This window comes from Physella acuta, unplaced genomic scaffold, assembly GCF_028476545.2.
Source record: "Physella acuta isolate Inbredline_101_S28 unplaced genomic scaffold, ASM2847654v3 ptg000801l, whole genome shotgun sequence".
Taxonomy (NCBI): domain Eukaryota; kingdom Metazoa; phylum Mollusca; class Gastropoda; family Physidae; genus Physella; species Physella acuta.
Genome location: NW_026732319.1, coordinates 193,107 through 212,529, shown reverse-complemented (window position 1 = coordinate 212,529; position 19,423 = coordinate 193,107). Strand labels below are relative to the sequence as shown.

At 37.2% G+C, this 19,423-nt stretch overlaps 1 protein-coding gene across 1 annotated transcript in view; it reads right to left on the bottom strand.

Annotated features, from left to right (window-relative positions):
• Positions 1-2,739: 2,739 nt before the first annotated feature.
• LOC131951144 (synaptotagmin-5-like) overlaps positions 2,740-19,423 on the bottom strand; it is a 50,641-nt gene continuing 33,957 nt past the window's right edge. Inside the window, exons 3-9 of the mRNA XM_059313433.1 lie at positions 17,626-17,807; positions 12,288-12,541; positions 10,942-11,123; positions 8,588-8,673; positions 8,041-8,158; positions 7,457-7,629; positions 2,740-6,362 (exon numbers count right to left, since the gene is read on the bottom strand). Coding sequence (XP_059169416.1) covers positions 6,225-6,362; positions 7,457-7,629; positions 8,041-8,158; positions 8,588-8,673; positions 10,942-11,123; positions 12,288-12,541; positions 17,626-17,807 — 1,133 coding nt within the window. The 3' untranslated portion in view covers positions 2,740-6,224. The remainder of the gene's footprint in view (positions 6,363-7,456; positions 7,630-8,040; positions 8,159-8,587; positions 8,674-10,941; positions 11,124-12,287; positions 12,542-17,625; positions 17,808-19,423) is intronic.

Below are 19,423 nucleotides of genomic sequence, written 5' to 3'. Positions count from 1 at the left end.
GTTTCTGGTCCCTACAGCTATAACTGAAATTTTTTTTCCAAATACAGCTTGCTTTAAATGTTAGATCTAGAAAAAATATTAATACAGAATATTTGTATAAAAATTACAAAATGTATAAACCAGGTAGAAAAAAACAAGTACAAAAAAGGTGGATGATTTTTGTTTATATAAAATTGTAAACTGTACTTAAGTGGACGCCCCTAAAATCACGTTACACGGCTAAGGGGTGGGGGGGGGAGGGTTGGACTTATTGAGTGGGATTAGGTAGCGTATACAGAAAATGTGACCTCACAGTTTCTCAGATAATGTTTTCTTTTTAAACCAGTAACTAAGCGGTTATTTCGTGTTTTTTCCCAGACGTATGTATACATTGTAATTAAAATATAACAATATCCGTAATAATACGGTAACAAAGGTCAGAAACATTTTACAAAGAAATCGCTGTTATAAAAATAAAAGCTGCTACATAATAACCAGTAGGTTACTGAAATTCGTCGTCAATTACTGAATGAAAATTTCAACATTTAAGTATAAATATGTCAAACAAAACTATGCAACAGATAGTATCAATATCATGTACGTATAGCTTTCATATGTAAAACAACTTTATGCACAAATCAGTAGGCTTTCCTTATGAGTTCAGCACACATTTATAAAGAAAGCTATGCAAAAGCAAGTAACATTATATTGATAAGTTAAATGGATTCGTTACGGCGGTAGTCTGAAATAAAATCCACACTAACCACTTGATGATGACCAAATAAAGATGACCAAATAAATTTAATTTAAATAGAATATCATTGTTTAGAAAAATTGCGAAGTAAAAAATTACTTACAGTTGCTTAAAATAAAAAATGAACTGTCCTGCTTACTTCCCATTTAACATTCAAAATTGCAAAGATTAAAAACCATTATCTGTTGGTTCAATCGAAGTTTAAATACACAGAAATTCATTAGTATTAAAAAAAAAGAAAACTACTTTCTAAAAAGTATTATTTCATTTTGATTGTTATTTAAAAATAAGTGTGTTAGTCAATTGTTTAGAAAATATTATCTGACAATTTTAGTTATTCCGTAAAAATCTTAATCAGTTTTAATTCAGACTTTGTACTAATAAAATAAAATAACAGGGCACTTTAATTTTATCATCTGTTATTCGTAAATTATTTTCATTTTAATATTTTGAAAAAAAAAATGTGCATTTGCAATTAAAATAAGAAGCATCAACATGTTTGAGTGCATATGTCTGTAGTAACTCACATAAAGGTTTTACAGCAAACCAATTTACATAAAATTTACATAAAGGTTACACATCATTGTATAAGACATCTAGATCTAACATTTACAGAATTATTTGCAAAACGGGGAGTTTGTAACCTGAATTGAAGCAAGGGAAAGGAAAAAAAAGGGGTCAGTTTAAAAAAAAAGAGTGGGGGGGGGGGGGGGTCATATGAACGAAGTTGTGCGACCAACGGGACGAAAGTGTTATGGAGGAGGGGGGAGGTCGCTGTGGACCGGTCGGGGGCAGTGGTACGTGTGTTTTGACTTGGTTGTGTGAAGCTACTGTAGTGGGGGGGGGGGGGGGGGGGGTGCTGCTAGGGAGGCAAGAGCCTTCCATCATCGTTTGTTATGGGGTGGGTTAGTTGAAAGAGATGAGAGGGCGTGTTATTGTCTGGGTTTATATAAGGAATATAGAGATGAGGCTTGATGTCATATTTTTTTTTCTTTTTACAGCTCGTTCATTCGCCGTTTAGTTACACATTTGCATTTTTCAGGTTTAAAAATAAAATTGTATAATTAAACCATCTTAAATGAATGAAAGTACATGTCAGAAATAAATATTACTTTTGTAAATCTGTTTCAGTACTCACAAGCCGATGACGAAAACTGCAATACTAAAGGCAAACTGGCGCTGTAAATTACATGTCTGAGGAACACAAAAAAAAATAACAAACAAAGGCAACGCTTCGCTAATATTTTCGGCTGTAACCTCTAACCATAACAATCAAACCTCCCCTAGCTTCTCTTCAAAATTTTCGCTACAATAATTCCGGTCACTTCTCCCATTCCTTGTAGATCACACCCCCAACCCTCTACCAGTGGCGTAGCGAGGTCGGGTGTCACCCGGTGCGGCACTTAATGGTGTCACCCCCCAGAGGCGTAGCGACCTTTCTCGGGGACAAAATTTCAATTTTCGATGTGCACCTCACCCTCAAACTTTCGATTCACATCCCCCCCCCCCCTCAAACTTTCGATTTGCACCCTCCCCCCACCTCAAACTTTCAATTTGCACCTCTTAAATGACTATTTAGCACTCGAATTAATCAAAAATATATTTCAAAGCCATCTGCCCAGAGATATAGAACAATTGTATTTTCCCCCCAAATATTGGTTTTAAGCCTGTATATATATATATAGGCCTATATATATATATATATATATATATATATATATATATATATATATATATATATATATATATATATATATATATATATATATATATATATATATATTTATTTTTTTTTTTTTAATTTATTTATTTATATATATAGGTAGGAGAATATACACAGCTGTGTAGGTAGGTATGAATTTTTGTTGTTGGAGTGGTGTCCATATTTATTTTTCTTATAAAGGGAAGTAATGTAGATATAGTTAAAAAAAAAAAAAAAAAAAAAAAAAAAAAAAAAAAAAAATCTAACACTAGCTTATGCAAATAAAACCAAAACTCTTTTCTTGTTTACATAGTTTTAATATGCATCTCTACATCCCATTTTACCAGTTCTAAACATATCATATCTTAAAATGTTAATGACAGTAAATACATGAGCTAAGTGTGCAAGAAAATAACACTGGTTATTGCAATGTTGGTTAGTTTACAAAAAAAAGTACAATTTCAGCATTAATAAACATTTTGCTTCGATGAGAAAAATTAGTTTTCAGATTTTGTCTGTGGACTTGTCATAATATCAATTAAAATATTTGATCACAAATTCCCTAACATGCACTGAAAAGTTACTTTTTTTTATCAAAACAAGCTACCCACGCACCTAAGTGTGCAAGAAAATAACACTGGTTATTGCAATGTTGGTTAGTTTACAAAAAAAAGTACAATTTCAGCATTAATAAACATTTTGCTTCGATGAGAAAAATTAGTTTTCAGATTTTGTCTGTGGACTTGTCATAATATCAATTAAAATATTTGATCACAAATTCCCTAACATGCACTGAAAAGTTACTTTTTTTTATCAAAACAAGCTACCCACTCACCTAAGTGGCTTTACTTTATAAATTAAATAATTAGTAATGTATATATATATATATATATATATATATATATATATATATATATATATATATATATATATATATATATATATATATATTCTAACCAAAGCGAATCCCAACACTGTAAAACTGACTTTTTGTGTCAGCTAAATGAAGGGAAGTAACCAGTTGTTATACCTCCAGTTCCACATTACAGTTCTCTGCTCCTACCCTAAAATTCTGATTAAATATAATGCTGCAGTGAAGTATGTGCTGAACATTCAATTGTACCTGACTTGTTGATCATTAAAATGTGAAAAAGTTTTTATGGGTAATTTCTCTTCAATACACATGTTTTGTTACACTTTATTATGAAGTTGAACACATTGAACTCATACTAACACTAATGACAAGTTATTTAATTAAATAATTATTCAAATACCTTAACCAAATTAACAAATACATTAGTTGTAGAGCTATTTAAATGTAACTAGCCCTATATAAAAAAGATAATTAACAATAAAATTAATTAATCATAGAAAAAAACTTTAGATTCTAATGCAACTAGTTTAGTATAGTGACATTAAGTGAAAAAATTGAATTATTATTTAATGCACATTAAACACAACATAATAAGATATAATTAAATTTTTTCCAAAAAAAAATGCCCAATTAATTACAACTTTTCTTTAAAAAAAAAACAAGTGAAATTTTATGAACACATTAGCTGCATTTCAACTTTTATACATTATCAATTCAACATTTAAGATCCATTTCAACTTTATTTTTGGATCCAACCATCCAAATTTACCTGGTGAACTAGCTAACATTTTGCATGATCAACAGTGATAACATATGCATGAACAAACAGGTTAATTTTTAAAATTGCCAATATGAAAGTTTGACAAATTAAAAATGATTAGATTAAAAAAATTGTAATCAAAATATGAATTAAGTGAGATTTATAAGTGCTTAACAGGTACCATATGTGATAATGTGTACGGAAGAGGAAAAGAAATTTTTTTATTTTACAAAGATATCACAGAACCGATTCCCGAGCTTTATGTTTTTCACATAAATTTATAGGCAAGCTTTATGTTTATTTACATAACAGTTTTTTTTTTACTGTTGCTGGTACCTAGTTATACAAAGAAATGAGAATAGTAAGATTTTCTGTTCATGAATCGCCTAACCTTGCTTGTTTACAATTTTCACTTCATCTTTGATATATTTATTACCAGGAGAAAATGATTTTATTTATTTTTAAAGAGTTCATTATTTAGAAATTAATTATTTTTTAATGAACAATGTATTGTGATTTAAAAGCAATAACAATCTTTAAATAATATTCTATAATTCAGCATGGATTTTTTTCAACTTAACTAGTTTTTTTTTTTGAGTCCTTAATATTCCCAACAAGACAAAATATTTTGAAATCATAAAATTTAATTTTTCACAGTTCAGCAGTTAAATTATTTAGTTGAGAGTTTCAGAGCATGCAGGAAAGTATAACGACTCATTGATTTTTGTATATCTTTTCATTAATTAGGCTACATACACCAATGTAACAAAGAATTTAACAGAAATGATAATACATTAACTCACTCTAAATAATTTAGTTATGGCTTTTTAAAATGCTTTAGTGATCTTGAATTATCAACAAGTAGAATGCAACAGACTGCTTGAGTTTTATGGATTGGGAGAAATTATATTTTAAAATATTTCAAGTTTACTCAATTATGAAAAATCTAAATCTATTTGCATAATAGTTGGCTGTGAAGCCATTACTCTGTTCAAGGATTATGAAGAAAATGTAGACATTAGCATTAATACAATAAATGAATTAGCCTTTTACATGTTAAAATTAGGTTGAAATTCACTGTTAGCTAAAAAGAAGAGATAAGTCTTTTAATCAACTAAATCCGGATTGAATGAAAAGCATAAAATTTAAATACAAAAACTATAAACAATGGAATTTTAAAATTTGAATGAATTAAACCTAAAATTATATATCCTTCATAATGTGGTTCTTATTGAAGTGGGTGTAGCAGCTAAACTATAAGCATGCATTTGGTTTAAGACTTATATGGTGGGTGTATAAAATTTGCTTTTTAAATGACATATATAATTCATCAACTAAAGAGATAATTTTAAAAAAACTACAATATCAATAAAATTACTTTTATTTCTTTCGCTTTTGACTTGTATAAATTAATCTGTATAATTATTCCTAATTAAAGTTTTTTTTTTTAATGTATATTTCAGTAAAAATTATGAAAAAAAACAATACAATTTATGTTTTTTTAAAGCCAAAAAAAAAGATTTTTTTTTCATCAAGCACTGGCCATTTGAACATGATAAACAATGGAACAAAGTCTATTACCCATAATTATTGGTTTGAAACCCAATTTCTATTCTAGATCTATATTTACAAAGTAAAGCTAGCACAACCACAGCTTTATAACCACCAAGTTAAGTATATAAAATTATCAGGTTAAATCAATTCAGATTATATTTACAACTTGTATTCAGGCCTAACATAACAATAACATTAACATTTCTTACACATTATCAAGATTTACTGAATAACAGTGTCTGAAATGTTGTATAAAAAGAAGACAATATTAAACATTTACATTTTTCAAAACAATTCACAACAGTTTCCTTTCTTTGAAAGATTTTATTTCTTGTGTTTCATATTGAAGTTTGTGATTTCATTTCCATTTTTAAACTGAACATTAAATCTAGAATTTTGATAATTATGAAATTAGTAAAAGATAAAACTTCTTCCAAAAAATTTAGATCAGCTAACAATGATGTTAATGGTTTTTATTCAAAATTTTCTTTATTAAGTAGATTAAATTACTTTATTTTTAGTTAATTACTGTTAACAGCTGTTTAAAAAAAACCCACATTTATTAACATTTGAAACAGACCCAACAAAGTTTGTTGGACATTCAACTCTGAAGTTTGTGCCAGCATGCGACCTGTTTTCTGGCATTGTTAACCATCTCCAGCCACTGGGCTCTGGCGTCGGAGTCAAAGTTCACACCAATGTATAGCCGGCCAAGTAAGTGGCGGCCATCTTCTTTGTCCTTTAGGGAAACCATAAATAATTTTAGTTGACATAAATATTTTACGAGACATTTTCTACAAATAAAATTTTCCTTAATATATTTTTTTTTTAATCCTTAAAATAAAGTGCAAGTTATGCAAGCTTTGAAAATTTATTTGGTATTGGAATATTTTGTCTTACTCAATGCTGTAAAAATGAATGAAATTATGTAGTCGGGCTATGAAAGGGAACATTTTACATTTACACAACTCAAGATTCCTTGACTGAACAATGTTCCAGTAGAAGAAAAATGAGCATTTTCAATAAACTTAAGCAATCTTTGACTTCAAACATAAATATTGTTTTGTTGTAGAGTACAAATACTAAATTATGCTTTTGACTAATTAATTTAAATATATGTTAAAATCAAATTAATGTAAATAAAAGCTTTTTTCTAAATATGAATTATAATTTAAAATTATTTTAGCTAAATGAAAGTCAAATCTGTAAAAAAATATTTTGTTTTCAAAACCTCAAATCATCTACTAGGACCTACGGCAGATTTTTAAGAACATAGCTTGCATTTCCGAAACTAAGCAGTAGTAATATTAATTAAGTAGAGATAATTACTAAATTTAAATTCTTATCCACATTAAAAAACATCTCTATTGTTGCCTTTTAACAAGATTGGTATGATTTGGTATTTTTGTTTTAGGGGAGGTAATTATTTAATCAACAGAATAAGAGTTTTTTTTCTGAGTTGTCTCTCTTTGTCCAGTAACTGAAGATTTTCTGTAATTCAAATGTGTGATAGATCGAGAAAATTTATGTAAACGAGATTTTTTTTTTTGAACTTATTGTAAAAGTTTAGTGTGTTTGGCTGTTAATTTAATAATTATACAACTATACTCCTGACATGTTCTATTGAAACATTGTATGCTGTTTTATCGTTGCAGAGTAATATGAACTTGCTGCACTGCTCTTCCTTGCCTTCTTTAGGTACAGGTTGCAACAACTCAAAATGTCCACGACTCTACGAACTAGTTGCACTGACTTACCTGATCCACTTGTATGTGAACTATTTGCACTAACCTGCTTTACCAAGTCCTATATGATCTACATGAACCGACTTACCTTGTCCACTCCTATAACAGCAATACTGAAGTAGATCTTATCCAGCTGGTAGGCAGGAACATCAAAGACAAAAGTTTCATTAAACACAGGGTTCATGTCATGCAGTTTGCCAGTTGTTTTACTTTTCTTAAGTGGCCGCCCATCAAACATAAGTGTGACTTTAATGTAGAGTTCTGTAAACAAAAATGTCTTACAAAGTTAGTTGCATATTTTATTTTAAAAAAATACTAAATGTAGACAAATTTTGAAATTTAGGAATATATATATATATATATATATATATATATATATATATATATATATATATATATATATATATATATATATATATATAGAATATATGGGATCAGTTCAGTGATTTTATAATAATTTATATTACTCTCAAAATCAAAAATATTTATGAGCTATCCTTTGTGGTAAAATCTTAAGCAATAGACATTACTCAATAACATTTTAATGCAAACTTTTTAACAAGGTATTATTCTAATCCTGCTAATCCAAATCTCTGTGGCAGATTATCATAACAATCCCGCTGATCCTATTTGATAATTATCAAATTTACTGTATTGAAATAGAATTCCTACCCATATGATTTTTTACGCCATCAACCACTCGAAGATTTTTAGCGTTGAGTATCATGACGCTGAGTTTCTCGGCAGTTGGCAGGTACATCAGAGCCACATGGATCTCTCCCAGATTTTCCTGGGGAGAAAAACATGTTCCATCACAATCTACTTAGGTTTTTTTTAAAAAAAACTAAGCTATTCCATATATTACTATATAAATAAAAGACACTTTAAATTAAAAATAAAATCTAACTGTTATTTAGGTTGGCTTATTATTGTGCAAAAGGATTATGTATTATCAGAAAAAGTGATGCTTAATTGAACCGAAATGAGAGTAGTGTTACAATGTCATCATCTTTTCCCTTTTGTGCCAAGGCTCATGGGGCAGATGAAGTAGAGTCCATCTGTTTCAGGGACCTCGGTATATGAAGGGATAATGTGACCAGTACTATGCCCAGTCGTCTTTGCTTTCCCTAACAATAGTTAGGTACACATCAGAGCTGAGTGGACTCAGTTATGTTCTACTGAATTTGAAAATGCAAGTAAACATTCCATTAGTGTCTACCTCTTGTGGAACCAACAGAAGATCATTGAATAAAACTTCCTCCCCTACAGGTATCTCCTCTTTAGCGAGGTCACGAACTGTCTCACCTTGTTAAAAAAGAGAAGTAGAATAAAAGTTTAGAAAAATTAGAAAATGTTTATTAATTTGAATTTAAGTTTATAATGTTATTTACAAGCTTGGTCAGAAGCATTGAGAAATAACCTAGTTTTTTAGATGTTGATGATTTAAAGAGTTATCTCCCATATTATTCACTTTACATTTCAAGTTAGGTTACTTCTCGGAATCTCGTAATACTATATTAATTTATCATTTTACAATATGCTACTTTACAATATGTACAAAGCATTGAATAATTACTTAGCAATAACATAGCTGTTCATTGTGACTGATTTAAATGAGATAGCTCCCAGATTATTTACTTTAACTGTCAAGTAAGGCTACTTCTCGTAATATGACACGAGTTTACTATCCTTTACTATCTGTAGACTGTATGCTGTTGATGGCTATTTCTCAACTATTAAAACACGCTGTCTACTCATCTGCTCTCATTACACACTTAGCGCCAACTACCTACCTACACACAACTGCCCATAACACATCTGCACTCATCGTGCATCTGCACTATCGTCCACGTACAAACAGCAACACATCTGTACCTATAGTGCTGGTAAGAAGTTCACCAACCAGTTCTACGGCTCATGCAAGTTTTATTGAACCATAGCACTGGTTGGTGACCTACTTACCAGCCCTATTACCCCACAACTCGCATACACCAACAATACAACTGAGCCTTCTAGATACCCACTACACCCCTACGCCTACTTCACACCCACGCCTACTACACACCCACGCCCACTTAACACACACCTACTACACGCCCACACCTACTACACGCCCACATGACACCCACGCCTACTACACACCCACGCCTACTACACACCCACGCCCACTTAACACCCACGCCCACTTAACACCCACGCCTACTACACACCCACACCTACTACACGCCCACTTAACACACACACATACTACACGCCCACACCTACTACACGCCCACATGACACCCACGCCTACTACACACCCACGCCCACTTAACACCCACGCCTACTACACACCCGCGCCTACTACACACCCACGCCCACTTAACACCCACGCCTACTACACACCCACACCTACTACACGCCCATTTAACACACACACATACTACACGCCCACACCTACTACACGCCCACATGACACCCACGCCTACTACACACCCACGCCTACTACACACCCACGCCCCCTTAACACACACACCTACTACACGCCCACACCTACTACACGCCCACATGACACCCACGCCTACTACACACCCACGCCTACTACACACCCACGCCCATTTAACACACACACACCTACTACACACCCACGCCTACTACACACCCACGCCCACTTAACACCCACGCCTACTACACACCCACGCCCACTTAACACCCACGCCTACTACACACCCACGCCTACTACACACACACACCTACTACACACCCACGCCTACTACACACCCACGCCCACTTAACACCCACACCTACTACACACCCACGCCCACTTAACACACACACCTACTACACACCCACACCTACTACACACCCACGCCCACTTAACACCCACGCCTACTACACACTCACGCCCACTTAACACCCACGCCTACTACACACCCACGCCTACTACACACACACACCTACTACACACCCACGCCTACTACACACCCACGCCCACTTAACACCCACGCCTACTACACACCCATGCCCACTTAACACCCACGCCTACTACACACCCACGCCTACTACACACACACACCTACTACACACCCACGCCTACTACACACCCACGCCCACTTAACACCCACGCCTACTACACACCCACGCCTACTACACACCCACGCCCACTTAACACACACACCTACTACATACACGCCTACTACACACCAAAGCCCACTACACACCCACGCTCTCTAGAAACAAAAAAAAATAAGCACAAGTAAAGTTTTCCTTTCAAACCAAAAGATGCATAGGTCACTTGAAGTTGAGTTCATTTTTTTCTTGACCACGGCATATGAAGGAATCGTGTGGTCAACACAATTCCCAGCCGTCCCTACTTTCCCCATCGTTAGTCAGGCACTCATCAGAGCTGGTTGTACTCAAAGATGTCCAGCAGCCCGCAATCCAGACCCAGAACTGAATGCTCTTCCCATCAACCACGCCATCCACTACTGACATAAGCCAATTATACACCTACACTACAACCCACCTACACTAGCAATAAACTTGCACCCACTGCTCACCCGCTTCCATGATACACCCACACCCACAACTCACCTACAATGACGTGCCTAGAGAACTGATCCAGATCACAGACTAAGAACCTCAGCACGTAATGTGAAATGTCCTGGTCCATTATAGGGAACTTGAATGTCTCATTGAACAACGGGTTGTCTGTTCGTCTCAAGATCCTCGTCTGTACCTCGCTCTCTAGACTGCTGAGGGGCAGCTCTTTGGGCCTGTTCACAATAGGAAGTTTGTTGTAATACAAGTTTTATCTTTAGGCGTTAATCTTATCGATGGTGTTTTGGACAACTTTCAAGACTGTTTAGGGACAGCTCCTTAGGCTTGCTCGCAATTGGAAGTTTGTTGAAATACATGTGTTATCTTTAGGCGTTAATCTTACCAAGGGTATTTTGACAGATCTCAAGACTATCAGGGAAGCTCCTTAGGTCTGCTCTCAATATTACGTTTGTTTTAATACATGTATAATCTTTAACCATAAATCTTACCGAGGGTATTTTGACAGGCTTTCGACATTGATCAGGGGAAACTACTTAGGCCTGCTCAAGGATGGGAAGTAAATTTAAATAAGGTATGTATGTTTAGCCGTACCCTTTTAATTGTTCTACTGGTATATTAAATGCTTTCTAAACTGATTTGGAGCAGCTGTAATGTCCTGCTAACAATATGTTTTACTGTCAATTTTCAGTTTCTCATGAAATAAAGTGTCATATTTTATTAATTATGTGTGCTATTTGAATCATCTCAATTGAACAACTGGTCAGAGGCGTAGCGACCCTTCCCGGCGACAAACTTTCAATTTGGCGCCCCTCTGGGGAGCAATTTTTCAACTTGTACCCCCCCCCCCTCAAACTTTAAATTTGCACCCATTTTGGGTGCAACTGGTACATGGTTTCAAGATAAGAAATTCGTTTGTGTAAAGATCATAAGCTTAAAATTAAGCTAATCATGACAAAATAAACAGCATCGGTTTTTGAACAAAAAAAAAAACATTTTATAGAAATTTACGAACCTTGTATCATGTATTAGATATAAATACTGATATGATTGGACGGCGTTACCAAAACGGTAGAGTGTAAGGCTGCTTAATCGAATGTATCGAGTTCGAATCCGGATCCAAGTCAGTAGAACGCCACTGAACCCACCTAGCTCTAACGGGTAGCTAACTCATGATAGGGAAAATAAAGGCGGCTGGGCAAAGTGCTGACCACAACTTCCCTTTATATGCAGAGGTCAAGAAACACAAACTCTACTTCATCTGTACAATGGTTTGCTAGGTTTAAAAGAGGATTATTTAGTTTACTTTAAGTACTGATAATACTAATCAATATAATACCTTTTGCATTTTAAACTCCCATATTATAATCAACTTCACTTACTTTGCCTTAAATGTAAAGAACTGCTTTGGTGCCCGGTAGACTCGAACCTTGACGTACGGCATGGTAGCACCCTCCGGTTCGATGACCCTGAAGTTGCCGAGCTGTATAACGCGGACATACAAGACGCCCTGCATCTTGTCGAAGTTGACGCCGTACGCCAGTCGACTCTCTGCCTGGACAGGGGACACCACGGCGCTGGCGCTGCTGCTGTAGTCGCTGGTCCTGGAGGACTTTCTCTGGCGGTTGTTGTTCTCCTGGGGAGTGCCCAGTTAAAGACTTTGATGCTTTCGTGGGTGATAGGGTATATGACGTCCCTGTGGCCACCTAGCTCTGATGGGTACTAAACTCACGTTAGGGAAACAAACTCTGCTGGGCATAGTGCTGACCACATTGGTCTCTTGTATGCCGATGTCATGAAAAAATGAATTCTACTTCATCTGTCCCATGTCGTGGACAAACGAGAAAAGATGATAATTGTGCGTTTTGGTACCTTTCTCCTAACCTTGGCCTTAATCCTAAATTCACGTGATGCCTCTATGATATTATTAATTAATTATATAAATATCGTAAACTCATTTGATAATTAATAAATTATAAAAAATTAAAAAAAAAACGTTTGTATTTCTGGTATGTCGTTATTGTCTTTGATAATTATGAAACTGTTTTTAAAAAAAACAACACAATTACTCACATTGTTGTCCCAGTTGCACTTTAAATGTTGAAATCTAATTTAATTTACCTAAACCCTAACTTCACGCAGGGGTCACAACCAAATATCCGAAGATCATTCATCATCAACCGAGACAACTACTTTCAATCGCTAGATGTAGTTAACTATTATTGTGTTATTTCCCCTAGTAATGGTCTGTCATAGTCCGATATATTAAGAGGAAATATATAGGAGTGGATCTCTTGGTAAGGCGCTTTAACAATTTTAGTGTACCGGGGAGGGGGGGGGGGGAAATGGTGGGTTAATGTCCAGACCCGATCACAACACTAGGGTCCATACTGTGGCTTAAATAGCCACAGGTCGCAGCCATGTCACAAACGTGTCACACTTTATATCACACTGGTGTCACAGTGTTAAAGTGTCACGCTGTTGTCACACGAGTATTACTCGCAGGTGTAAATGTGTCACACCATTGTCACACTCACGTCTCACTGTTTTCGTGTCCTTCTGACGTGTAACACGTATGTCACACACAGTCGTCACACTTGCATGTAACACGTGTGTCACACAGTCGTCACACTTGCATCTAACACGTGTGTCACACAGTCGTCACACTTGCATGTAACACGTGTGTTACACAGTCGTCACACGTGCATGTAACACGTGTGTCACACAGTCGTCACACTTGCATGTAACACGTGTGTCACACAGTCGTCACACTTGCATGTAACACGTGTGTCACACAGTCGTCACACTTGCATGTAACACGTGTGTCACACAGTCGTCACACTTGCATGTAACACGTGTGTCACACAGTCGTCACACTTGCATGTAACACGTGTGTCACACAGTCGTCACCCTTGCATGTAACACGTGTGTCACACAGTCGTCACACTTGCATGTAACACGTGTGTCACACAGTCGTCACACTTGCATGTAACACGTGTGTCACACAGTCGTCACACTTGCATGTAACACATGTGTCTCACAGTCGTCACACTTGCATGTAACACGTGTGTCACACAGTCGTCACACTTGCATGTAACACGTGTGTCACACAGTCGTCACACTTGCATGTAACACGTGTGTCACACAGTCGTCACACTTGCATGTAACACGTGTGTCACACAGTCGTCGCACTTGCATGTAACACGTGTGTCACACAGTCGTCACACGTGCATGTAACACGTGTGTCACACAGTCGTCACACTTGCATGTAACACGTGTGTCACACAGTCGTCACACGTGCATGTAACACGTGTGTCACAGTCGTCACACTTGCATGTAACACGTGTGTCACACAGTCGTCACACTTGCATGTAACACGTGTGTCACACAGTCGTGACACTTGCATGTAAAACGTGAGACACAGTCGTCACACTTGCATGTTACACGTGTGTCACACAGTCGTCACACTTGCATGTAACACGTTTTTCACACAGTCGTCACACTTGCATGTAACACGTGTTTCACGTAGTCGTCACACTTGCATGTAACACGTGTGTCACACAGTCGTCACACTTGCATGTAAAACGTGAGACACAGTCGTCACACTTGCATGTAACACGTGTGTCACACAGTCGTCACACTTGCATGTAACACGTGTGTCACACAGTCGTCACACTTGCATGTAACACGTGTGTCACACAGTCGTCACACTTGCATGTTACACGTGTGTCACACAGTCGTCACACTTGCATGTAACACGTGTGTCACACAGTCGTCACACTTGCATGTAACACGTTTTTCACACAGTCGTCACACTTGCATGTAACACGTGTTTCACGTAGTCGTCACACTTGCATTTAACACGTGTGTCACACAGTCGTCACACTTGCACGTAAAACGAGAGACACACAGTCGTCACACTTGCATGTAACACGTGTGTCACACAGTCGTCACACTTGCATGTAACACGTGTGTCTCACAGTCGTCACACTTGCATGTAACATGTGTGTCACACAGTTGTCACACTTGCATGTAACACGTGTGTCACACAGTCGTCACACTTGCATTTAACACGTGTGTCACACAGTCGTCACACTTGCACGTATAACGTGAGACACAGTCCTCACACTTGCATGTAACACGTGTGTCACACAGTCGTCACACTTGCATGTAACACGTGTGTCACACAGTCGTCACACTTGCATGTAACACGTGTGTCACACAGTCGTCACACTTGCATGTAACACGTGTGTCACACAGTCCTCACACTTGCATGTAACACGTGTGTCTCACAGTCGTCACACTTGCATGTAACACGTGTGTCACACAGTCGTCACACTTGCATGTAACACGTTTTTCACACAGTCGTCACACTTGCATGTAACACGTGTTTCACGTAGTCGTCACACTTGCATTTAACACGTGTGTCACACAGTCGTCACACTTGCACGTAAAACGTGAGACACACAGTCGTCACACTTGCATGTAACACGTGTGTCACACAGTCGTCACACTTGCATGTAACACGTGTGTCTCACAGTCGTCACACTTGCATGTAACACGTGTGTCACACAGTCGTCACACGTGCATGTAACACGTGTGTCACACAGTCGTCACACTTGCATGTAACACGTGTGTCACACAGTCGTCACACGTGCATGTAACACGTGTGTCACAGTCGTCACACTTGCATGTAACATGTGTGTCACACAGTCGTCACACTTGCATGTAACACGTGTGTCACACAGTCGTGACACTTGCATGTAAAACGTGAGACACAGTCGTCACACTTGCATGTTACACGTGTGTCACACAGTCGTCACACTTGCATGTAACACGTTTTTCACACAGTCGTCACACTTGCATGTAACACGTGTTTCACGTAGTCGTCACACTTGCATGTAACACGTGTGTCACACAGTCGTCACACTTGCATGTAAAACGTGAGACACAGTCGTCACACTTGCATGTAACACGTGTGTCACACAGTCGTCACACTTGCATGTAACACGTGTGTCACACAGTCGTCACACTTGCATGTAACACGTGTGTCACACAGTCGTCACACTCGCATGTTACACGTGTGTCACACAGTCGTCACACTTGCATGTAACACGTGTGTCACACAGTCGTCACACTTGCATGTAACACGTTTTTCACACAGTCGTCACACTTGCATGTAACACGTGTTTCACGTAGTCGTCACACTTGCATTTAACACGTGTGTCACACAGTCGTCACACTTGCACGTATAACGTGAGACACAGTCCTCACACTTGCATGTAACACGTGTGTCACACAGTCGTGACACTTGCATGTAACACGTGTGTCACACAGTCGTCACACTTGCATGTAACACGTGTGTCACACCGTCGTCACACTTGCATGTAACACGTATGTCACACAGTCCTCACACTTGCATGTAACACGTGTGTCTCACAGTCGTCACACTTGCATGTAACACGTGTGTCACACAGTCGTCACACTTGCATGTAACACGTGTGTCACACAGTCGTCACACTTGCATGTAACACGTGTGTCTCACAGTCGTTACACTTGCATGTAACACGTGTGTCACACAGTCGTCACACTTGCATGTAACACGTGTGTCACACAGTCGTCACACTTGCATGTAACACGTGTGTCACACAGTCGTCACACTTGCATGTAACACGTGTGTCACACAGTCGTCACACTTGCATGTAACACGTGTGTCACACAGTCGTCACACTTGCATGTAACACGTGTGTCACACAGTCGTCACACTTGCATGTAACACGTGTGTCTCACAGTCGTCACACTTGCATGTAACACGTGTGTCACACAGTCGTCACACTTGCATGTAACACGTGTGTCACACAGTCGTCACACTTGCATGTAACACGTGTGTCACACAGTCGTCACACTTGCATGTAACACGTGTGTCTCACAGTCGTCACACTTGCATGTAACACGTGTGTCACACAGTCGTCACACTTGCATGTAACACGTGTGTCACACAGTCGTCACACTTGCATGTAACACGTGTGTCACACAGTCGTCACACTTGCATGTAACACGTATGTCACACAGTCCTCACACATGCATGTCACTTTTGTGTCACACTATCGCTACATATCTCTCACACGTACGAGTAATTATTTTTGTCATTCTGTCAAAGCGTTTCTCTCAACGTCTCATCTACACTACATTTTTACTGCTCTTATTTCTGTGATGTTATGTAAACATAGACTTAAACCAAAATGCCAATCACAAAACGTAACTTTAGCCCAAGTCAAACTCTAAACACGAAACGGTGCTTAAACCTAACCAAACTCTGACCACATTCCGTAACTTAAACCTAAACCAAATCCTAATACCACAAAATGAGACTCAAGCCTAAGCCAAACACTAATCACAAAACGTAACTTAAACCTAAACAAAACTCTAACTAGAAAAGGTAACTTAAGCCCAAACAACCACAAACTTAGCTTAAACTTTAGCAACATTCTAACTACCATAAACCGTAACCTAAAGCAACGCCAAAATGTAACCACAAAACGTAATTTATGCCTAAGCCAAACTAACCACTTTCCGTAACTTACACCTAAACCAAACCCTAAAAATACAAAACATAACTTAAACCTAAACCAAACTCTAACTACCACAAATCATAACCTAAACCAATGCCAAACTTTAACCACGCAATTTAAACTTTAGCCAAACCTCAAAAACGTGTACCTGTTTCATCTCAATGATCTCTGGCATGCTAATATCTGACCAATCAGAGAGCTCAGACTCGCGCAGAGGCACCATGGGATGCCACAGCGGCCCCTGTTGACCTTTGATCCCGTATCCATTCCTGCCTGGGGCGACCCCAGGGTCATACACCGCCCCATACACTGGTCGTAGTGGGGTTTTCTCTGGGAAAAAGAGAAAAAAACAATTGTAAATGCTGCTAATCATGTCAATCATGTTCAAAGATGGTCCAGGGTAGCAAGGTGGTGGTGGTGGCTTAATCCGCTTCCAAAATGTTTGAAGTGTGACATAGAGGCTAGAATGTTCCCAAGTCACTCACAAATAAACGTGTCTATTAATATATAATAATATACATATAATTATATAATATACGAGCCGACCCGCGACATATCATACGCCGCTATTTAGTTGTTTTATTTTCTACTTTTGAGTTATTCATAATTTGTGAATTCGACACTACCAACGATGCCACCGAAAATATTTCTTTAAAACACTATAAGTAGCTCGTTAAGGACGATAACCCCCCCCCCTTCCTTCCCCCCGCCCCTCCGTTAAAGTAAACTCCACTTAGTTACCCCCCCCCTTCCCCCTACGTTTAAAATCGTTTCAAACTAAATTATCTGCCCCTAATAGTCGTCACTAAACCCGGCTCTGTTTGTAAACATTTAGAGTGAACCACAGCTCACCAGCGTCTCCCAGAAGAGAATTATATATATATAGATATAAATATATAATATATATAAATATATGTATATATAAGTATATACAAGTGTATATATATATATATATATATATATATATATATATATATATATATATATATATATATATATATGAATAACATAATAATATACCATTTTTCGACAAAAAGACTCACGCCGATTAAATAAAAAATGACTTTAATTTTTTTTTAAATATGATAAACAAACCATTTGACAGAATCCAGCTCCAAACATAGTTACGTGACCAAATATGCCTAGCTGTTATTAATTTTAGTTTCTCATTACAATTACTAGTTACGCTTTTAAATAACAGTATACACATTGAAGTGTTTAAGCTTTATGTTCGACTATTGTTTAGGAGCATATACTCAACCCACGTGACTTTATCTAAATTATAGACATCAGGACCATCCCGGCTATGCTAATTGTATAACATCTGTTCGCTCACAACAAAACCATAAAATAAAAACAAGTGTCTTTAACACGTGACTGCATTACTATAAATAGAACACGGGCACGCCACGAGACGAAAAGTCAGCCACTATGGTATGAAATAATGACGTGTAAATGGTGCTCACATACGGCGTGGGAAGTCACGTGATGCGGGTGGGGGGAGGGAGGCACAGCACCATATTGCGGTAATTAGTCTAAGCACGATGCTGGTCGCCTGCGTGACGTCTGATTAACTCCTACGTCTAGTAGACTATAATTCAGTAAACTGGATTGGCGCGGCTTTGTTGAATGGGGCTATGTTTGGGGCGGGTGTTACCAAATAGTGCATGACTAACGTTGAATAGGGTGGGCAGGCGCTACATTGATAATTATGACTATTACTTAAGCTCTTTAGAAATGATGTTATCACATTACATACTAACATTTGATAACTATGTTAATTTTAGTTTCCAGCGATTATGGACTTGAAATATTTTTAAATTTTCCATTTTTTCAGACAGTTGTAGAAATATAAAATACTGTGTTGAACAAATTATCGAACGAAAAATGAGACGAATTGTGGGAAGAATAAAACGACTAAGACTCAGACGAACTATTTAACTAAA